General features: G+C 35.7%; 1 protein-coding gene across 1 annotated transcript; it reads left to right on the forward strand.

Annotated features, from left to right (window-relative positions):
• The first annotated feature begins 5,527 nt into the window (after positions 1-5,527).
• On the forward strand, positions 5,528-10,713 carry LOC107739353 (SLIT and NTRK-like protein 6). The gene is made up of 4 exons (XM_016551448.1): positions 5,528-6,124; positions 6,515-6,652; positions 7,638-7,723; positions 9,571-10,713. Exons 3-4 carry the CDS (start codon positions 7,704-7,706, stop codon positions 10,637-10,639), a joined length of 1,089 nt encoding a protein of 362 aa, XP_016406934.1. The 5' UTR covers positions 5,528-6,124; positions 6,515-6,652; positions 7,638-7,703; the 3' UTR covers positions 10,640-10,713.
• Positions 10,714-17,108: the final 6,395 nt, after the last annotated feature.

The raw sequence follows: 17,108 nt of genomic DNA on the forward strand, positions 1-17,108 counted from the left end.
GACGTATACCACCACTTTACCTGTTTTTATGAATTAAATAAGGGACTGGTATAAGATATCATTTAGAGTTTCTAAACAGAAGTCTCTGAGCGATTTAACTATTAAGCTGTATTTCTGATTTGTTTGTTTTTTTCATTCTGAGATTCAAAGGTCATGCTCTGAGGGAGTTCAGGTGTACTGTACATTGACCTCTGAGCTCTCCTGAGACAGTGTTGTAGTGTACGTCAAGTGAATATCGGCTGCCAGCTAGTCCTCCGAGTCCTCGTGCCACAACGACTCCAGTCACAATCACGAACCGCCACGTTTCACAGGACACTGTGGAAAAATTGTATATCAAATATTAATACAGCCCGTGTCCCAGAAGGCCAACCATGCCTCTTAGCAGAGACCAGTTGTACTCGATATCTTCTAGAAGATTCAGTTCACAAAAGCACAGTGTTGCTATATGTCTATATATAAAGGTGCCACTGTACCTTTAAGACTTCTGTATTTTATAGTATGTGAATTATCTCTGTTATCACTAACAGAAGCAGCACAGAGCATTTGTGGCTCCTCTGTCTGACCCGAATGGACCTATAAAGTATGTGGCATGGTCATTTTAATACTGTGGTATCTGTTCCATTATCCTTGTCAGAGCAAGTCAGTTTTTTGTTATTTGTTTGCTGTTGTTTGCTTTCATAATGAGTGACCTAGACTCAGCGAGTCGCCAGATGAGTAAGACTCGTGATTGGTCGAACGCCTGAAGGAAACATAAACAAGGAAAGAAAAGCGAAATGCTCACTCATAATATTTTGATAGGGCTTCTGGACAATGCACTGATTTGTCAACCGTGTCCCGGGGACATCTGAGTGTGTGTTGTGTAGTTTTGAGGTCTTTATATGAGCTAAAGATATGAGCTGAAGTGTACGATAAAGATACACTTTATTAGCTAGCACAAGATAATATTTGATATGCTTATCCACAATTTACTTTATAATTGCCGAAAGAAATTCAGTTATATTAATGTACAACTTTTTTTTCCTTTTATTGTTTTATAATCTTGTAAAGAAAGCATTTCCCTTATTATTAATAATAATAATAATATTATAATTTTCGATTTAAATCTAGGGTTACAGCTTTCATTTTTGCCCTACTGGTTATTTTAATAAATATTTTATTTTCTTGCATTTCTCCTCTTATCATGAGCTTACCAAGTACCATTTATACCTCAAAACTAAAATCCTATCATCATTTACTCACCATCATGTCATTTTAAACCTGACTTTCTTCAATTTAACACGAAAGATGTTTTGTTTTGTTTTGTTTTTTGGTTAATTTTATGCTGTCAGGATTCAAAAATCATGGAAGCCCAGAATAAATAAATAAAAAAGCTAACTGCAAATTTTTATCTCACAATTCTGCCCTTTTTGTTCTTTTCAGAATGCTGAATTTTGAGGTGTTAACTTACAATTCTCAGAAGAAAAGTCAGAACTGTGAGATATAAAATGTGAGGGGAAAAAGTCTGAATTGTGAGATAAAAATGACCGTTTTTTTATTTTGTGGCAGAAAACAAAAAAACTCAATGTGAGATGTCAACTCAGAATTCAGAGAAAAAAAAGTCAGAATTCAAAGAAAAAAGTCAGAATTGTGATATGTAAAGTCGCAATCACCTTTTTTAAAATGTTTTTATTCTGTGGCAAAAATAGATTTCCATTTTAAAAAAAATTGACAAGGAAAGGGAATTTTTTAAGAGAAATAAAAGCACACCACTAAATATTCCCCCTAAAATCATTATTTCTTCCATCACTGCTTCTGTTTTATTCTGTTTTTTGAGGACACGAAGCTTTCATTTTAATTGTTCAAATACTAGTGTCAAGATCCATTAGTTTTGGCACGGTGGTACACCCAGACCCTGTGCTGTACTAACCAGACAATATTTATTCAAAACCAGCAAATTCACATTAGTAATCATCTGCGCTGGATTCCCAAGGGGAAAGTCTCTGTGAAAAACAGGAAAATTGTGGAAGAGTTCAAAGAGGACCCTTTTTAATCGATCCAACAGCTGGGTTCCCACGAGCACGGAGCATATATGTAAAACAGCTTCATTCCAACAAAACTATTTATGATTAATGTCTCCATCTTTCTCTGGTTCCTCTGATCTCAGCTTTGTTTTGACGATAGAGTTTGCTCTTATCATAAGATTGCACACCTCTATGAAGAACAGGCAGTGTGCTTTAGTCTGCGGCCAAGTTTATACAGAATACAAACATGGATCCGCACTTGATGTTCATTCAACTTTGGGCGCTTTTCCCAGAGGTTGTTTTCTTTTCATTTATTATTGATTTTGTCCTTTTTTTTTAACTGATTGTTCGTAGCCATCATGGATCTGATATAATCCACCTCAGCTTTTGAGTGAAAAAAGCACTATACAAAAACTTACTTGACTTCAATCTAAACAAAGAATGAAATAAACAACTACTTCAATATTTATCATGTGAAATTGGTCATTTCCACCATATCAAAAAATTTTAGCTTATATTTTTATGGCTCATTATTTCCATTCACGCTGTAATGTTGTCAACTTTTGCAAAAAATTATGCAAAATGCTATTAAACATTGGTGGTGGGGGGGGGGGATTTTTTTCTATGACGCACGCATATGATCACTTTTGTTAATACTTAAATAAATAAACTCTGAAAAGTGTTTATTTTCTAAAATTCCACATGAATGAAAGTGTGCGTAGTTTAAGAAGCACCTTCAAATGATTATCATGTGAATTTCCAGTAAAGATGACAAACAGCATGCTCAAAACATTTAGGAAATAGCTAAAGAAACCAAGTAATTGTCACCATTCCAAAAAAAAAAAAAATCCTTCTGCTATCTTTAAAAAAAATGTTTTATATGAATATGACACAAATATAAAAATACTGCCTCGCTGTTAATGTTTTCTGTGTGTCTGGATCAATCAAAGGATCAATCTGTGCTGCCAACAATAATGCAGATGCAAGAATGGACTTTTCAGTCTCTATAAAACATCTCATCCCACACCATTCATACTTCAAACAAACTGTAAATAATACCTCAAATCATGTGGCTTAAGAAAAAATAAAAGTAAATTATTAAATATTTATTAGATTATTAAATAAATTATATAGGCCTAGTCTTTTGTTAAAAATTTTATAATTTTCATTATTAAAAAATTATATAATTTATACAGTTATTATGTTATATAATAGTTACTATATATATATAAGTATATAATAATATATTCCTTATTATCTTTATTCAAAATTCTAATTTATTCAAAATTTATTTTTTTAATTAAAAAAAAATATATAGTTAATATAGTATTATATTATTATATTATAAGAACATATATATGGTCTTTATTAATTACATTTATTAATTTGGCACTAATGGTTGAGCAGTTCAATGTTACGTTCATCTGAACATCTGCTATTTCATATGTGATCACTATATAGTTCATATAGTATTATATTATTATATTATAAGAACATATATATGGTCTTTATTAATTACATTTATTAATTTGGCACTAATGGTTGAGCAGTTCACTGTTACGTTCATCTGAACATCTGCTATTTCATATGTGATCAAATCCCAGATCCATTCAGGAAAACCCAAAAAGGCTGGAGAGATGACGGGATGGAATGATGGAGCGATGAAGGGAGGGAGAGCGAGGTTCACAGGATTAAGTCGAGGTGGATTAAACACTTTTCGGTTCATTTCATGACCTCCCAAATGCTCTGCAGTAATACTGCTGCCAAACCCCGCTAGCACTCATTCAGGACGGCACTCGCTGCTTTTAATGATGCTCTTTACGGCATGTTTCAGACGTGGATATTAAAGCTTGAGCGTTAGCATTAGCATCTAGCTAAATATGTCGCCCTCATTATTTTTGGGTTTGTACCATAGACTGTATAAAAACAGGTTTGTACACTTAAAAAGGGCACGTTTCATATCGTTCGACAGCGAAACAGCTCTCCCGCCTCCTTCTCCGTTGCGCAAAGGATTGTGGGTAATAATAGCCCAAATAGCATGCTGCTACCTTTCAATCAAGAAGAAGTACATCGTCCAGGCACTTTTGGGATGTACTAATGCTAATATTATGACTCAGGGCTTAGCAAAACTGAATAAATGTAGACATGTGAATGGGTGACTTCTGCTAAAGCACTTGGACAAACACCCTTTTTACCTGTAACAAGAGAAAAACATCATGCTCATGGCTTTAAACCCCCTCAGTTTGAATGGACATGATGCTTCTGTATACAGTGACTTTCATCTCCTCTCATAACCTTTTTCTTTGTCACTCTCGATCCTCTTTTCCCCTGCAGGAAAACACGAGGGGTGTTACATTTGGTCTGTCTGGTTTAGTAAGTGTCTCTCTCTCACGGCTGAGCTCTTGGCATTCCTGCCCAAAACATCAATGTCATTAGTTCAAATCTTTCCTTTTTTTTCACCGTGGGCTGTACAATCCTCTCTATCTGTCATAGCCCCTCTGTCCCAGTTAACTTATTCCACTAGCATAAATGTAAGTAATCGGCTGCTGTGCAGCTGTCTCTGCTGGGTTGCATCTATAGAATAAAGAAGCCACATTTAAACATTATTGGAGCCCCTTTTTATCTATAATTGAACATAGTGGCATAAACAATGCAGTGGAGATGAATTTCAAACCTTACTATTCTGTAATTTTTTTTAATTTTCTGTAACTTGTAAAAAAAAATATAAACATTTTAAAAAGATGAAAAATAAAATATATTCTTATTTATTATTATTAAGAAAAAATGTAAGAATAGATAGATGTTATGTGTAATGTGTGTTATTTTTATTTTTATAATAATAATATTAAATTGTTTATTTTATCTCTCTACAGTACGGAATATGATATCAATGAGGAAAAAAATATTTGTGATTTTTTTCCTACTTAAAATTGGACACTATAACAATATCAATAAAAATTTTCATTATTTTTTTATTTATTTATTTTTTAAAAGTTTGTTGCCTCAAGGCAACACTGTACCACAATGGACACATTTAAACATTTGACATTTTCATGCAGAAAAAATAAATATATTTATTGAAAACATCAATTTCTTTAACCAAACACTTTTATTTATCTAGATTTTAATGTATTGCACTCATATTTCTCATATTTATTATATCTCATATTTATTAAAAAAAATTACATTTCAAATCCAGCTGTTGCTCTCAGGCAACATTGTACCATTGTGGATCACAAGTATAACTAAACTATCTGTTGTCATACCAAAACATTATTTTCAATTTTTTGTTGTTTTAGATATAAACCCAAATAAATACACTTGTGTCACCATCGCTGTATCATCGTCTGCAACAATAGTCTTTTGTAAGTGGGTCTGACTTTCCATTGAACCCTCTGTTTTTACATGTAACTTCATTACCAAACATCTGATTCATCCTGTGACTCATTAGAATCGGATGATTAAAGTTAACATTCACTGTTTTTGGAGAGTATGTTTACAGAACGGCTGGATGAGACTCGGTGAGACAGAGGGGGAGAGAGGTGCTGTTTTAAAGCTTTCTTATAAACAGAAACTAATGGGTTGTCTGTGTTTTTGTGCAGTTAACTGTGGCCCACTCACGCCGTTCCAGGAGCTCCGCCGTTTGTTCTCCCAACCGCAGTGGAGTTTAAATGTTAAACGCTGTTGGCCTCTGCTGGTCGGGAAGTGAACGGCACATAGTGCATCAATACCAGCGTGACCCCTGGTGGCACTGTCTATATCTATACAACCGCTCATATGACGATTGAAAATGAGCAAAACTTATGTTACAGCATCAGCCAGCATAATGAAATGCTGAAAGTGGTGCTTCAGAAAGTCCAGGATAGATAGATAGATAGATGGATGGATGGATGGAAAGGATTGGATGCGAATGAATTGACCATCCTGTAATCCAGTGAATCCCGGCGGAGGATTAGAGTTTCATCTGTGTCTCACTCATTCTCTCTCATCTCCCGCTGTGTTTACTGAGATGAAGTGTCTTGAGTGTGTCATAATCCCAGCAAACAGCACAAATCACTCGTGAGTGAAGAATGACCACCTCACACACTGCACTGCATCCTGATGTCAGAATATCATCTTCAGCTGTGAGTAACCTACATCTATCTATCTATCTATCTATCTATCTATATGTCTGTCTATCTGTCTGTCTGTCTGTCTGTCTGTCTGTCTCTCTGTCCATCTATTTATTTATTTATGTATGTATCTATCTATCTATCTATCCATCTGTCTATCTGTCTGTCTGTCTGTCTGTCCATCTATTTATTTATGTATCTATCATCTTTCGGTCAGTCTGTCTGTCTATTCTTATTACTTCTGTATTATTTATTTTTAACCTTTTTACATGGAAAGGCAACTCTAGAACGATACAAAAACCAGCAAATGGATGAACAATTCCTTTGATTTAAGACTCTTTTTAGGTCAGAGCTGTAGTTTATATCAGAGGTCCTGGATGAAACTCAACCCTCCTTCCGCAGATACCTGCACAGTTACATGATCTGAGGGGTTCAGGTGAACAGCGGCGGCCCACCTGCTCTCACCGGCCAGTATTCACCTACAAGGAAAGGGGAGGACGAATTAGGTCAATCCGATCAAGACCGGATCTATAACATAAGGTATGTATATATAGTAAGGTAAATGTTTTAAACATCTATACATGTAACATTAATCCACGTTATTTCTATATGTCCAACGTTTGTGTTCAGCAGAACTGAAGTAATGCAGGACAAAGTGAGGCTTTGGAGAGCTTTAGCTCTAATCTTACTTTCTGTACTCCTCCTTCCCTTTTCTGATGTGAAGATGGATGGAGAGCTCAACAGGGGTTTTTCAGTTTTATCCTTCTAGTAATATCCCAAACATAAAGAGAAATAAGCTGGTTTTAACCTTTGCTTTTTGTTTCATTAAATCTGTCATCTGCGTGTAGATGGACGGGATGTATAGACTGGCATTAAAACCGGTGTAAGGAGAAACTGTGCTCATAGCTGAGATGGATGGGATTTTGTTCCAATCCCGAGATTACGAGTCTGATTTTATGTATGTATGAAAGACCAAAGGAGAATATCCCATAATGCACCATGCTATGAGATCATTTACACTGGTATGTCAGTAAAACTTCACAACTGGGATAAAAATCAAATGTTTCAAAAGAAGAACATGAGGCTAGTGTGGTTTAAAAGTGCGTACTAACCTTATCTGTGCATATTTTCGTCTAGTCTATCCATAGTGTAACCTTTAAAGGGGTCATATGATGCGATTTCAATTTTTCCTTTCTCTTTGGAGTGTTACAAGCTCTTGGTGCATAAAGAAGATCCATGTAAAACTGAACCCTATAAAAAATAAACAAGTTTGTCTGCTTAAAAAAAGTTGTCTGTCTGCTAATCAATTTCATTTATTTACATTATATTGCTTGTCAAATGTATTTATTTTCTTATTTATATTTACATAATTTAGGTCCGTATTATATGTGTCACCTGTATTACAATTCATAATTGTCCTCTTGAAGTGATGTGGTTTGCACCTCCTCGTTGTGTCTGTGCCCTCCGCTGCAGGCGTGAAATATTAATCACTTTGCTCTTTCTCTTTTCTCTTCTCTGCCAACAGCTGCCTCTGTATGTGCAAACACACAGAGTGTGGTATACAGGCACATCACACACGGCTGCTGCTCTGATGACAGACACCAAACTCAGGTAAGGCTCCATTTACACTTACTTTTGACTAAGTTGACCTTAAGTTTTCGGAGCTGAAGTAAACCATAGAACACAGCGCTGGCGGGGGTTTTATGATAAGATCTGTGCTCTGACAGAGGACGTGAGGTACGACAGGTATCACAATACGATACATGATTGAAAACGAACCCGATGTGCTAAAGTGCGGATCTTTTTGTAGACGTTCTGTATTGTTAAAAGACGATTCATGTTTATTTATATGTATGCTTTATAAATTGCATATTGTTTTGCAATTATTATTGAGAGTAGTTTTAGTTGTACTTTAAATCATTTGAATATTTGCACTATTAAAATTCATTTGTTACACCACATGACCATTTAAAATGAATTAGTGATGGTTAGAAGGTGCTTAAAATGGTGAAGAAAGGAGTGAACTTTTGATTCTACAATCCTATAAATTTTAACTCAAAAATACATTTTGATCAAATAAACATGTATAAACAAGTTCAAAGCTCATTTAGTAAAGTTCCTGCATGAACAAAACCACACTTGACCTGTAATTGTATAACAGGCTTTTGAACATTCGTTTGCTCACCTGTACGCAAACATCAAGTGCAGCTAAACATTTAGCTGTCCTGTCTGTGCTGTTTGTTTACACAGTTTAAACTGGAAAAGAGTATGTAAAAGCTCCATAAACCCATGCTGAATCCACAATTCAATTAGTTAATGATCTAACAGAAGCAGGTAATGGAGAAATTTAGCATAGAGACACAATAGATTGTTTTGCATTATACAATGACATAAATGCTATATCCCAGGGCATCAAAATAACAATTCAGATTCAGATTATTTTATAATAAGGAACAATTCTTGTATTTGTTTTTATTTTGTAACATATTCACTTAAAAGTATTTATGTAATTTGGTTGGTACAAATTGAAAGAATAATAAGTTTACATAGTTTAATAATACAGAAAATAATAATATAGATTAGATCATATAGATTATTACTATTATTATATGTTAGTATCATTTTATATCATATATGTAATGTGTGTGTGTGTGTGTGTGTGTATATATATATATATATATATATGTATACACATATACTGTAAATGTTATATTTAATTATATAGAAATGAATGATTGTAATAAAATACTAACCCTAATATATGTCATATACTCAAAAAATTCACAACCATGCTCACGGTGTTTGCAACTATTTAAAATACTTTATTTCAAACTTTTCATTTAATAAGAAAATGCTGGAAATAAAAAAAAAACTAATATATATATAATTGTTAGTTTTTGTACTAGTATTATTATTATTATTATATAATATACAGTATTTACTACTATTATTATTATTATTAGAATATATATTCATTATATAATTACAGAACTTTTTAGTTACTGTATATAACGTTATGCCAAAAATGTTATACGTACTGTTAAATTTATTATATAAATGATTATTATTTGTATTATATTTCATTTATATATTACAATTTATATTATACATTATGATAGTATCATATATTATATATTATCTCATATATATATATATATCATTATTATGAAAAAAAACTATATTGTATACTTTATATCGTTATATTTTATTACATAGAAATTAATTTTATAATAATAAATAATAAAATACAATTCCTATTATATATCATTTACTCAAAAACAGTGCTGTAATGTAAAAAAAAACAGTGCAATAAAGCAGTGTGTAAAATAATTACAAGTCTTTTCATCATATTTAATATGTAAGTAAAAGCTCTAAATAATCTATAATCATGCATACTGTACTGGGATATCTGAATAGCTTATAGGTTTTATAGGTTTAAGTTTGTTGTTTCCCTGCAGAACCTCCAGGATGCATCTGTTGTTCGTGCTTCCCTTGGTGCTCGAGGTCCAGTCCATCTCCAAGAGCCACAACTTCACCTACGACTGCACCTGCCACCTGGAGCTCAAAATCGCCAACTGCACCAGCAGCAATTTCACCCACCTGCCCGCCGCCCTTCCACCCTTCACCGAACAACTGGACCTGTCCCTCAACCACCTGAGTGCCATCCGGCCCCAAGCCTTCCACAGCACACGAAGACTTCGCGTCCTGCTCCTGAACGACAACATGATTGCCATGCTAGCCAACGGAGTGTTCTCTCTTCTAGAAGGACTGTTGAGGTTGGACCTGAGCCGAAACCGAATCTCATTCCTGAGTGAAGGATTTTCACGGGGTCTTGGTTCCCTTCGAGATCTGTCACTGGCTGAGAACCGATTGAGCAGCTTGGACAGCAGTTGTTTCGTCCACTTTGACGCCCTCCAAAGACTCAACCTCAGCCATAATGCTATAGAGACCATCAAGATGAGAGCGTTTGGGTCCATGAGTACCCTACGCCAGCTACAACTCAACTCGAACAATTTAACGGTTCTCAAAAATGGCATCTTCTCCATGTTACGAAACCTCGAAGTCTTGAATTTACATCTCAACCAGATACACTACTTGGACGTCGGCGTGCTTTCGCCATTGACCAGTCTCGCTCTACTGGACCTCACCAACAACAACCTCTCCACGATTCAGTTCAAGACCTTCCTAAGTCTCAACACGTACAGCACTCACATAATGCTCCAAGGAAACCCATGGGATTGTGACTGCGATCTGCAGCGAGTCTTCCGGAAGCTCTGTAACGTCAAGCGGCTGTTCCTGGATGACTACGACAACCTCACCTGCGTGAATTTGGACGAAAGTCACAGAAACTACACGATGAAAGAGGAGTTCTGCGTTGCAGAGATGGTTACTGTCCTGGTCATCACCATGACGGTGGTCATCACTGTTGTGGCTGCCATCGTCATGGCAGAGAAGAAAAGGAAAAAAAAGAACAAAGGAAAGCATTGGACGGAAGTCGGCGAGTTGTCATGTGCATCGCAAGCCTGAACCAATGGCGTTAATGCAAAAAGGAATATTAATCTTGCATTATACTTGTATGTATATGCTTTAGGTTGTCAAATTCAGGGTTTCTGAAGGTAAATTTAAGACTTTTTAAGACCAAGTAAAGAATGGAACACAATTCGTCAATATGGTCTCTAAATGTAAATGTCTTGTATTAGCTACACTTCAAAGTTTGTAAATACAATTTCCAACAGACCTTCATTGCTTTTTATTTCAATGTTATTTCATATTTCAATAGTTCTGCTCCCAACCAATAGAATATGGAAATAACTTTTACTGTACCTTCTGATCACACTGCAAAAAAGTAATGCTCTTCGTCAATAATTTTGTCTTAAATCAATACTTGAGATACAAAATTACCTAAAATTGTTACTATTATGAGAAGTTGATCAAAATGAAGTGAGCTGACATTAGCAGACATTTGTCCTTGTTTTAATGTCATCTTAATACATAGGGAAAACAAGTTTCCAAACCCCATTGACTGAAGTTTGTTTTTGTTTTAAGCATAAACTCACTTAATTTTGTTCAATTTCTCAGAAAACAAGACTTTATGTGTTCAATTTGCATCTCAAGTAAATTGATGTTTTAATTGATGAACATTTAATGCCATGACTTTATGAATTTAGGACTTAACTTGCGGAAGGGCAAATTGAGGCTAAAAAAACACAAAAACTCTGTCAAATTCTTAATAATTGGTAAAAAAATAAAAAAATTTAAATGTAAATCTCATGGTGGGGTCAAACGCAAATGGAAGGTCTAAAATGTTTATTACAAGTATGACTTAAATACAGAAAACGTAATGAAAAATATACTGTAATAAAGAAATGTATATATATATATATATATCATGTATATTTATTTACATATATATATATATATATATATATATATATATACACACATGCATATATGGTATATCAGTCTGGCGAGTAAATTTGAAACATTTTGCTTTATTATGCATTATCTCTTTTGTTTTTAGATTCACTGGCCAGCTGGACAGGAACACATTGAACGCTGCAAATATGCAGGAAAGAATCTATCGGTAAGTAACTTTAAAAGGGCATAAAGGGAAAAAAAATAAATATATATATATATATATATATATATAATTCTTATTTTCTTTATTCAACTGTATTATTTAATCACATGAACTGACAGGCGGCAGGAGCATTAATTCTGAAAATAAAATATCTCTATTTAGCCTACACACACACATCACACATCACACCACACAGTATATACTCACTTGTAAAGAACATAAACATTCTGCGAAGAGAAATAGCTCCAAGATGAATGAACAAGAAATGAATGCTGAAATGTTTAGTGTTCACCATGTATGTTGAAATGAATATTAAAGCCCTCTATGTTTACACAAGATGGCGATAAATAGCTATCTGTGTGTGTTTGTGTAAGAAGAGAAACAGTGGAGTGGTACATTGACCAAATACAGAAACAACACACTGTTATGATTGCAAATAAATAATTATAATTTTAAATGTCATAATTATTATAAAACAATAATCTTCCATTTAATAAAAAATATATATTTATGTTATAATGTCCAAATGGCATCAAACATACATTATAAAATGATGGAAAGCAAGAGCATATATATTTAAGTTAACAACTCTAAAGCAAACAAATCATTTATGAAGACAGTATATTTTTCACACACCTTTTGAATGGAAATGTCTATATAGAAAGTGCATTTACAAATAGAAAGAGAGGAAGAATAAAAGTAAGAGCTCCTCTTCTCTTTCAGTTTTGCTTCCACTCATTTAAAAAAAGGGCAAAAAGACCTCATCTAGGGTTAATCCAGGTTATCTGGGACATTTTTCCTGTCACCTCAATGGAAAAAAAAGTATCTAATTTACCTATACACACTGCATTTCTGATGAGATCTCTAAGGGACAGACTCACATGTAGAGAGGGGGCTCATTGACAGACACATGGCGTATACACCTATATAAATATGCACTTTCTTATGCACTACTTTTCGAATGCACTTTGTATTTTAAATCCACTGAACTTTATTCTTCTGATGAGTAATATTCTTCATCAGCAGCAGATCTCGGGTCTTAACCAGTCTCAGATGGCCCAGCAGCAGCCTCACTGTCTTCAAATGCCTGCCATACGACTGCGTGCAAGTCGATCATCACAGGCTTCACTAAATGGATTTCAGTGGTGTGGCTCTGGATCATGTAGTTTTCGGGCTCATCTGGTTCTTCGAGAAGAAGACTTCTTATAGGCCACTTCTTCGGCATATTGAAGTACAAGACTCGATATTCACGTGGAGGTACTTTTGGGGGTAACATGTCCCACCACTCCTGCTTCTTTCTGAATAAGCCTTTAAAGTTCTTCCATTTAAATATGCTCTTTTCCCCACGCAGTGTGACTCGGGTCTTATTTTTGTCCTTAAACTCTTCCCTCCAGTCAGGTTGATAGCCTGGCATTATGATAAACTCTCTTCGAAGGAAGTTCTCGTGTCTTTTGAACCTCCCATACCATTGGTCAAACTTCTCACGCTTTTCTTTTAGCAGTTTTTCCCACATTTTGCCTTTTGTTGCATTCACTCTAGCACAAAAAAAATCACGATAGAGGAACTCCAGAACTCGCCACGATGGACTCGGGGTTTGCGCGGCTTTATATATGCCAGTTCTAAAAATTACGTGGGCTCATTATGACGTCACAGGGACGCACCGACGTAACCTGAATCTATGTGCGCATGCGCGGTGCGTTTGGCGCCTTTAACAAAGAACATACTTATAAGGTCTTCTATACTCTTTGCTTTTAATGAGAAACAGGGAAAAAAAATGAACAAGAATGATCTAATACTGTCTCGTGTGCAGTGAAAAACACAATGTAAATTTAAAATGAGAACGAGAAGGCGCGTTTTACAGTTCGAGAGTGCGACTACGAGGTAAGATGTAACGTTAGTATGTAACTTTTGACATAACTTCTTTGACTCGAGTGTGTTTTGAGGTTGTGGTTAGGACAGTCATTCACTGCTTAATTTTTAAATGTTAGATCGATTAAGAAACATAGATGAGTGGGAAAATAAAAAACAGGACGTGCTTGGTGTTAAAAAGAGTTATTAAAAGCTATAAATTCATGAAAACGCCCGAAGCGCGTGCACAGAGAGCCGTGACGTCAGGGTGACGAGTTTCTTTCACAGCTTAAAGGGGTCATATGATGCGATTTAAATTTTTCCTTTCTCTAATGGTCAAAAAACACAAAATTATATAAAAAATAAATAAATAAAGCCCTTTGTTGGCGAGTATTCATGTCAGTTGTGTCTTAAACTAATATAAACAGTTGGTAAATAGTGTATCTTGAGAAGTATGCAGTGCACTCGTATTACAAAATGGGCATTTTCGAAGATTGAATTTATCTCATTTTTCATCTTGAAAATAAATATGGTTATTTTGGATTTGAATCCAGTTTTGTGCGCATCTACATAACTAGAACAGTTATGGATAATGGCCTGCACTCTTGTCCTCCCATGTGCAGGTACCCCAGTACGTCTGATCTGGTGATGGCACTGGTTCGGGTCTCAGAGAAGACTGAGAACATAATCATCATCGCACGCGCCTGTCAGCAGGAGGGGATGCTCTTCATCCAGCTGATCCAAAAGAAACGGGAGGTGGCGATGAAACAGTGTGGTCATGGCTGACTTCAAAACCCTGGCAGATGTGCTGGTGCAGGAAGTCATCAAACACGACATTGGAAAACAGGTGATAGCCCGGCATTATAATTAAAGGTGCACTAGGTGATTGTCTTCTGAAAATTTTTTTGTTATGCTGGTTAAAAGTCTCTCAACATCCCGATAGCAATCATTAAGTTAAGTGGTCTAAATTTATTTGTCTGTATTTATATATTCTGTGTAAGGCGTAGGATCAAGAAATGTTCGTCCAATCAAAACGCTCGGTCCAAGCGTTTTAATATGCTTTCCTACCTGCCTGTCAACGTATGTATTATCATACCTCTGCGCACCCTGTTCGCACAGACAGGATACGTCAGCAGCGCGTTCACTTAAAGTTTTCTCACCGGTGAATGACACATGATGTAGCCCAGCGGTTAATCTAGTCCTCGCGCCAGCTCGTTAGAAGTGAGCTACATGCATGAACTGTTTTCCGATATGATCCCTACACAGTGTTCATTGCTCCCTACTCCCTGAGCGGGGGAAATCCGTTGAAGTTTACTTCACTTCGGAACATGGGCTGGAATTGGGAACCTGATGTAGCCTATTGTAGTAATGTTGTCTCTGGTCTGTGAGCGTAAATGCGTTCAGGGGGCGTGGCTTTGGACGGCGATTGCAGGGAGGGTGGGACGTTCGCTTTCAGTGCTATCAGGCTAAAGTTAGCATTTTCCAAGATCTCCTACTGCACCTTTAACTCTCTTTGAAGGAAGTTCTCGTGTCTTTTGAACCTCCCAGAATAGCTCAAAACTCGCAATTGTGAGAAAAAGTCAAAATTACGCCTTCAGAATCCCAATTTTGACTATTTCTCACAATTGTGAGTTTATGTCCTGCAATTGACCCTTCGCAAAGGCCCGCCCCCCTTAGTTACTGTTGCTACGTCTGACAAGCCATGCCGCTCTCACGCCACACACCATGTTCTCACACAGTGAAAAATACATTGCGGAGCAAAGAGGAAACTGACAACGTGCCAACAGACAAGACAGAGCAGGTTACTTTTTGTATTAAAGAAAGCCTTGTGCTCTCAGCTTTCCCATTTTTTTTTTTAACAAATTCAAACAATAAATACCGTTTTGTGGCTCTTTAATGTGTCGTGACAGATCGCTGTAGTGCCTCAGTTCAAGCGGCACATGAACCGATCATCTTTTCCTCTTTACTATTTACAGCACGAAATAAACATGAACAAACATCAGAAGGTATCTTGTTTCAACTGCGGAAAGACATCAATACACACCATTTTTCAAGTTTTCTACTCTCCTGTCTGGTTTGTTTGTCGGACAAAATGGCAAATTCCACGTAATGATTGGTCAGATCGCCTGTCCATCAAACTACCAGCGAAGGGTCAATTCTGAGAAAAAAGTCGCAATTACCTTTTTAATTTTTTTATTCATTGGTGGAAACAGACTTCCATAGTAACATGTCCCACCACTCATGCTTATTTTTAAATAAGGATTTGAAGTTGTGTCATTTGAATGTACTCTTTTTTTTTTTTATTATTTCCCACGCAAAGTGACCTGGGTCTTGTACTTGTACCTAAACTCATCCCTCCAGTCAGGAGGATAACCTGGCATTATTATAAACTCTTTTTGAAAGAAGTTCTCATGTCTTTGGAACCTCCCATATCAAGCGTCGAACTTCTCATGTTCTTCATTTAGGTTTTTTTTTTTTTTCCTCCACATTTTGCGTCTTGAAGTGTTCACTCTATCAGAAGAAATCACAGTAGAGGAACTCCAGAACTCGCCTAATTTGTAGGAAACCATAAACATTACTTACAGAATGTCTGTATGTGATGTGCCCTTCAGGATGAACTAGTAGTAGTTTAAGCATGTAAATTGCAAGCTGCTGTCGCAGAATGAGCGTCTTTCAACATTTCATTTTGTGAAAGTAGGCCTCTATGTGAATATTATGCGGGCAATACAATGCACACTGTAAAATGCTATTGAAATACTATGTAGTATGTAGTGCATTCTGTGTCACAGTTCTGATTCATTTCAAAATGTCTTGACATTAACAAAGGAAAGAGTGAATAAACAAGCTTTTCAGATGGCATCAGTTGCAGTTTAATTTCGGTTTCAAACCAAGATATTTAATAGGGGTTAACTGGTTTTCAGGCAAAAGGTCCACTTGACTTGAGTATGTAATGATTTATAGAGAAGTCATGACATTCTGAACTTAGAGCTGAGAAAATGCAATCTGGCAGGTAACTGAGCTTGAATGCATACTTGGATATTTATTCATTCATAAAGATGTAAATAAAAACCAACTTGCCATTCTCTACAAAGCATGTTGCTTAGGGAGGGGCGAAAGATGTGCCTGTTCACTATTTAATTTGCAACAAAGTGAAACGGTTTCAACTGAACAAAGAAGAGCTGGGGAACAGGTTGTTTTCGATTGTGCAAATCAACAGATAGGCCCAACTGGGATGATGTAGCATAACAAAAAGCCCCCTTAATGTGTTTAAAATACATGGTTATTAAAATATGCATGCATGTAAAACAAAGTTTCTGAATATTTTAAAAGCGACTTAAGCATTATATATTGTAATAATGTTTGTTCATGTTAATTAAAAATAATAATAATAACTGATGCACAATAATAATATTCAAGAGTCTTTCTTTCCCATTAGAACGCAAATAAAACCACCTTATTTTCACATACTTAATATTCAAGTAACAAGCCCTCGCTATTGGATGGATATCCAGCAACGTCAGCGCGTTACTATTCAAAAGCCACGCCCTCGCCAAAAGAACCCGAGCT

The sequence above is a fragment of the Sinocyclocheilus rhinocerous genome, unplaced genomic scaffold (genome assembly GCF_001515625.1).
Source record: "Sinocyclocheilus rhinocerous isolate Xijiao unplaced genomic scaffold, SAMN03320098_v1.1 scaffold945, whole genome shotgun sequence".
Lineage (NCBI taxonomy): Eukaryota > Metazoa > Chordata > Actinopteri > Cypriniformes > Cyprinidae > Sinocyclocheilus > Sinocyclocheilus rhinocerous.

Bases quoted from the DNA above. Each gene is read 5' to 3' on its own strand.
- LOC107739353 (XM_016551448.1), top strand. From the start codon at position 7,704: ATGACAGACACCAAACTCAG. The intron at 7,724-9,570 runs GTAAGGCTCCAT...GTTTCCCTGCAG, and splicing joins ATGACAGACACCAAACTCAG to AACCTCCAGGATGCATCTGT.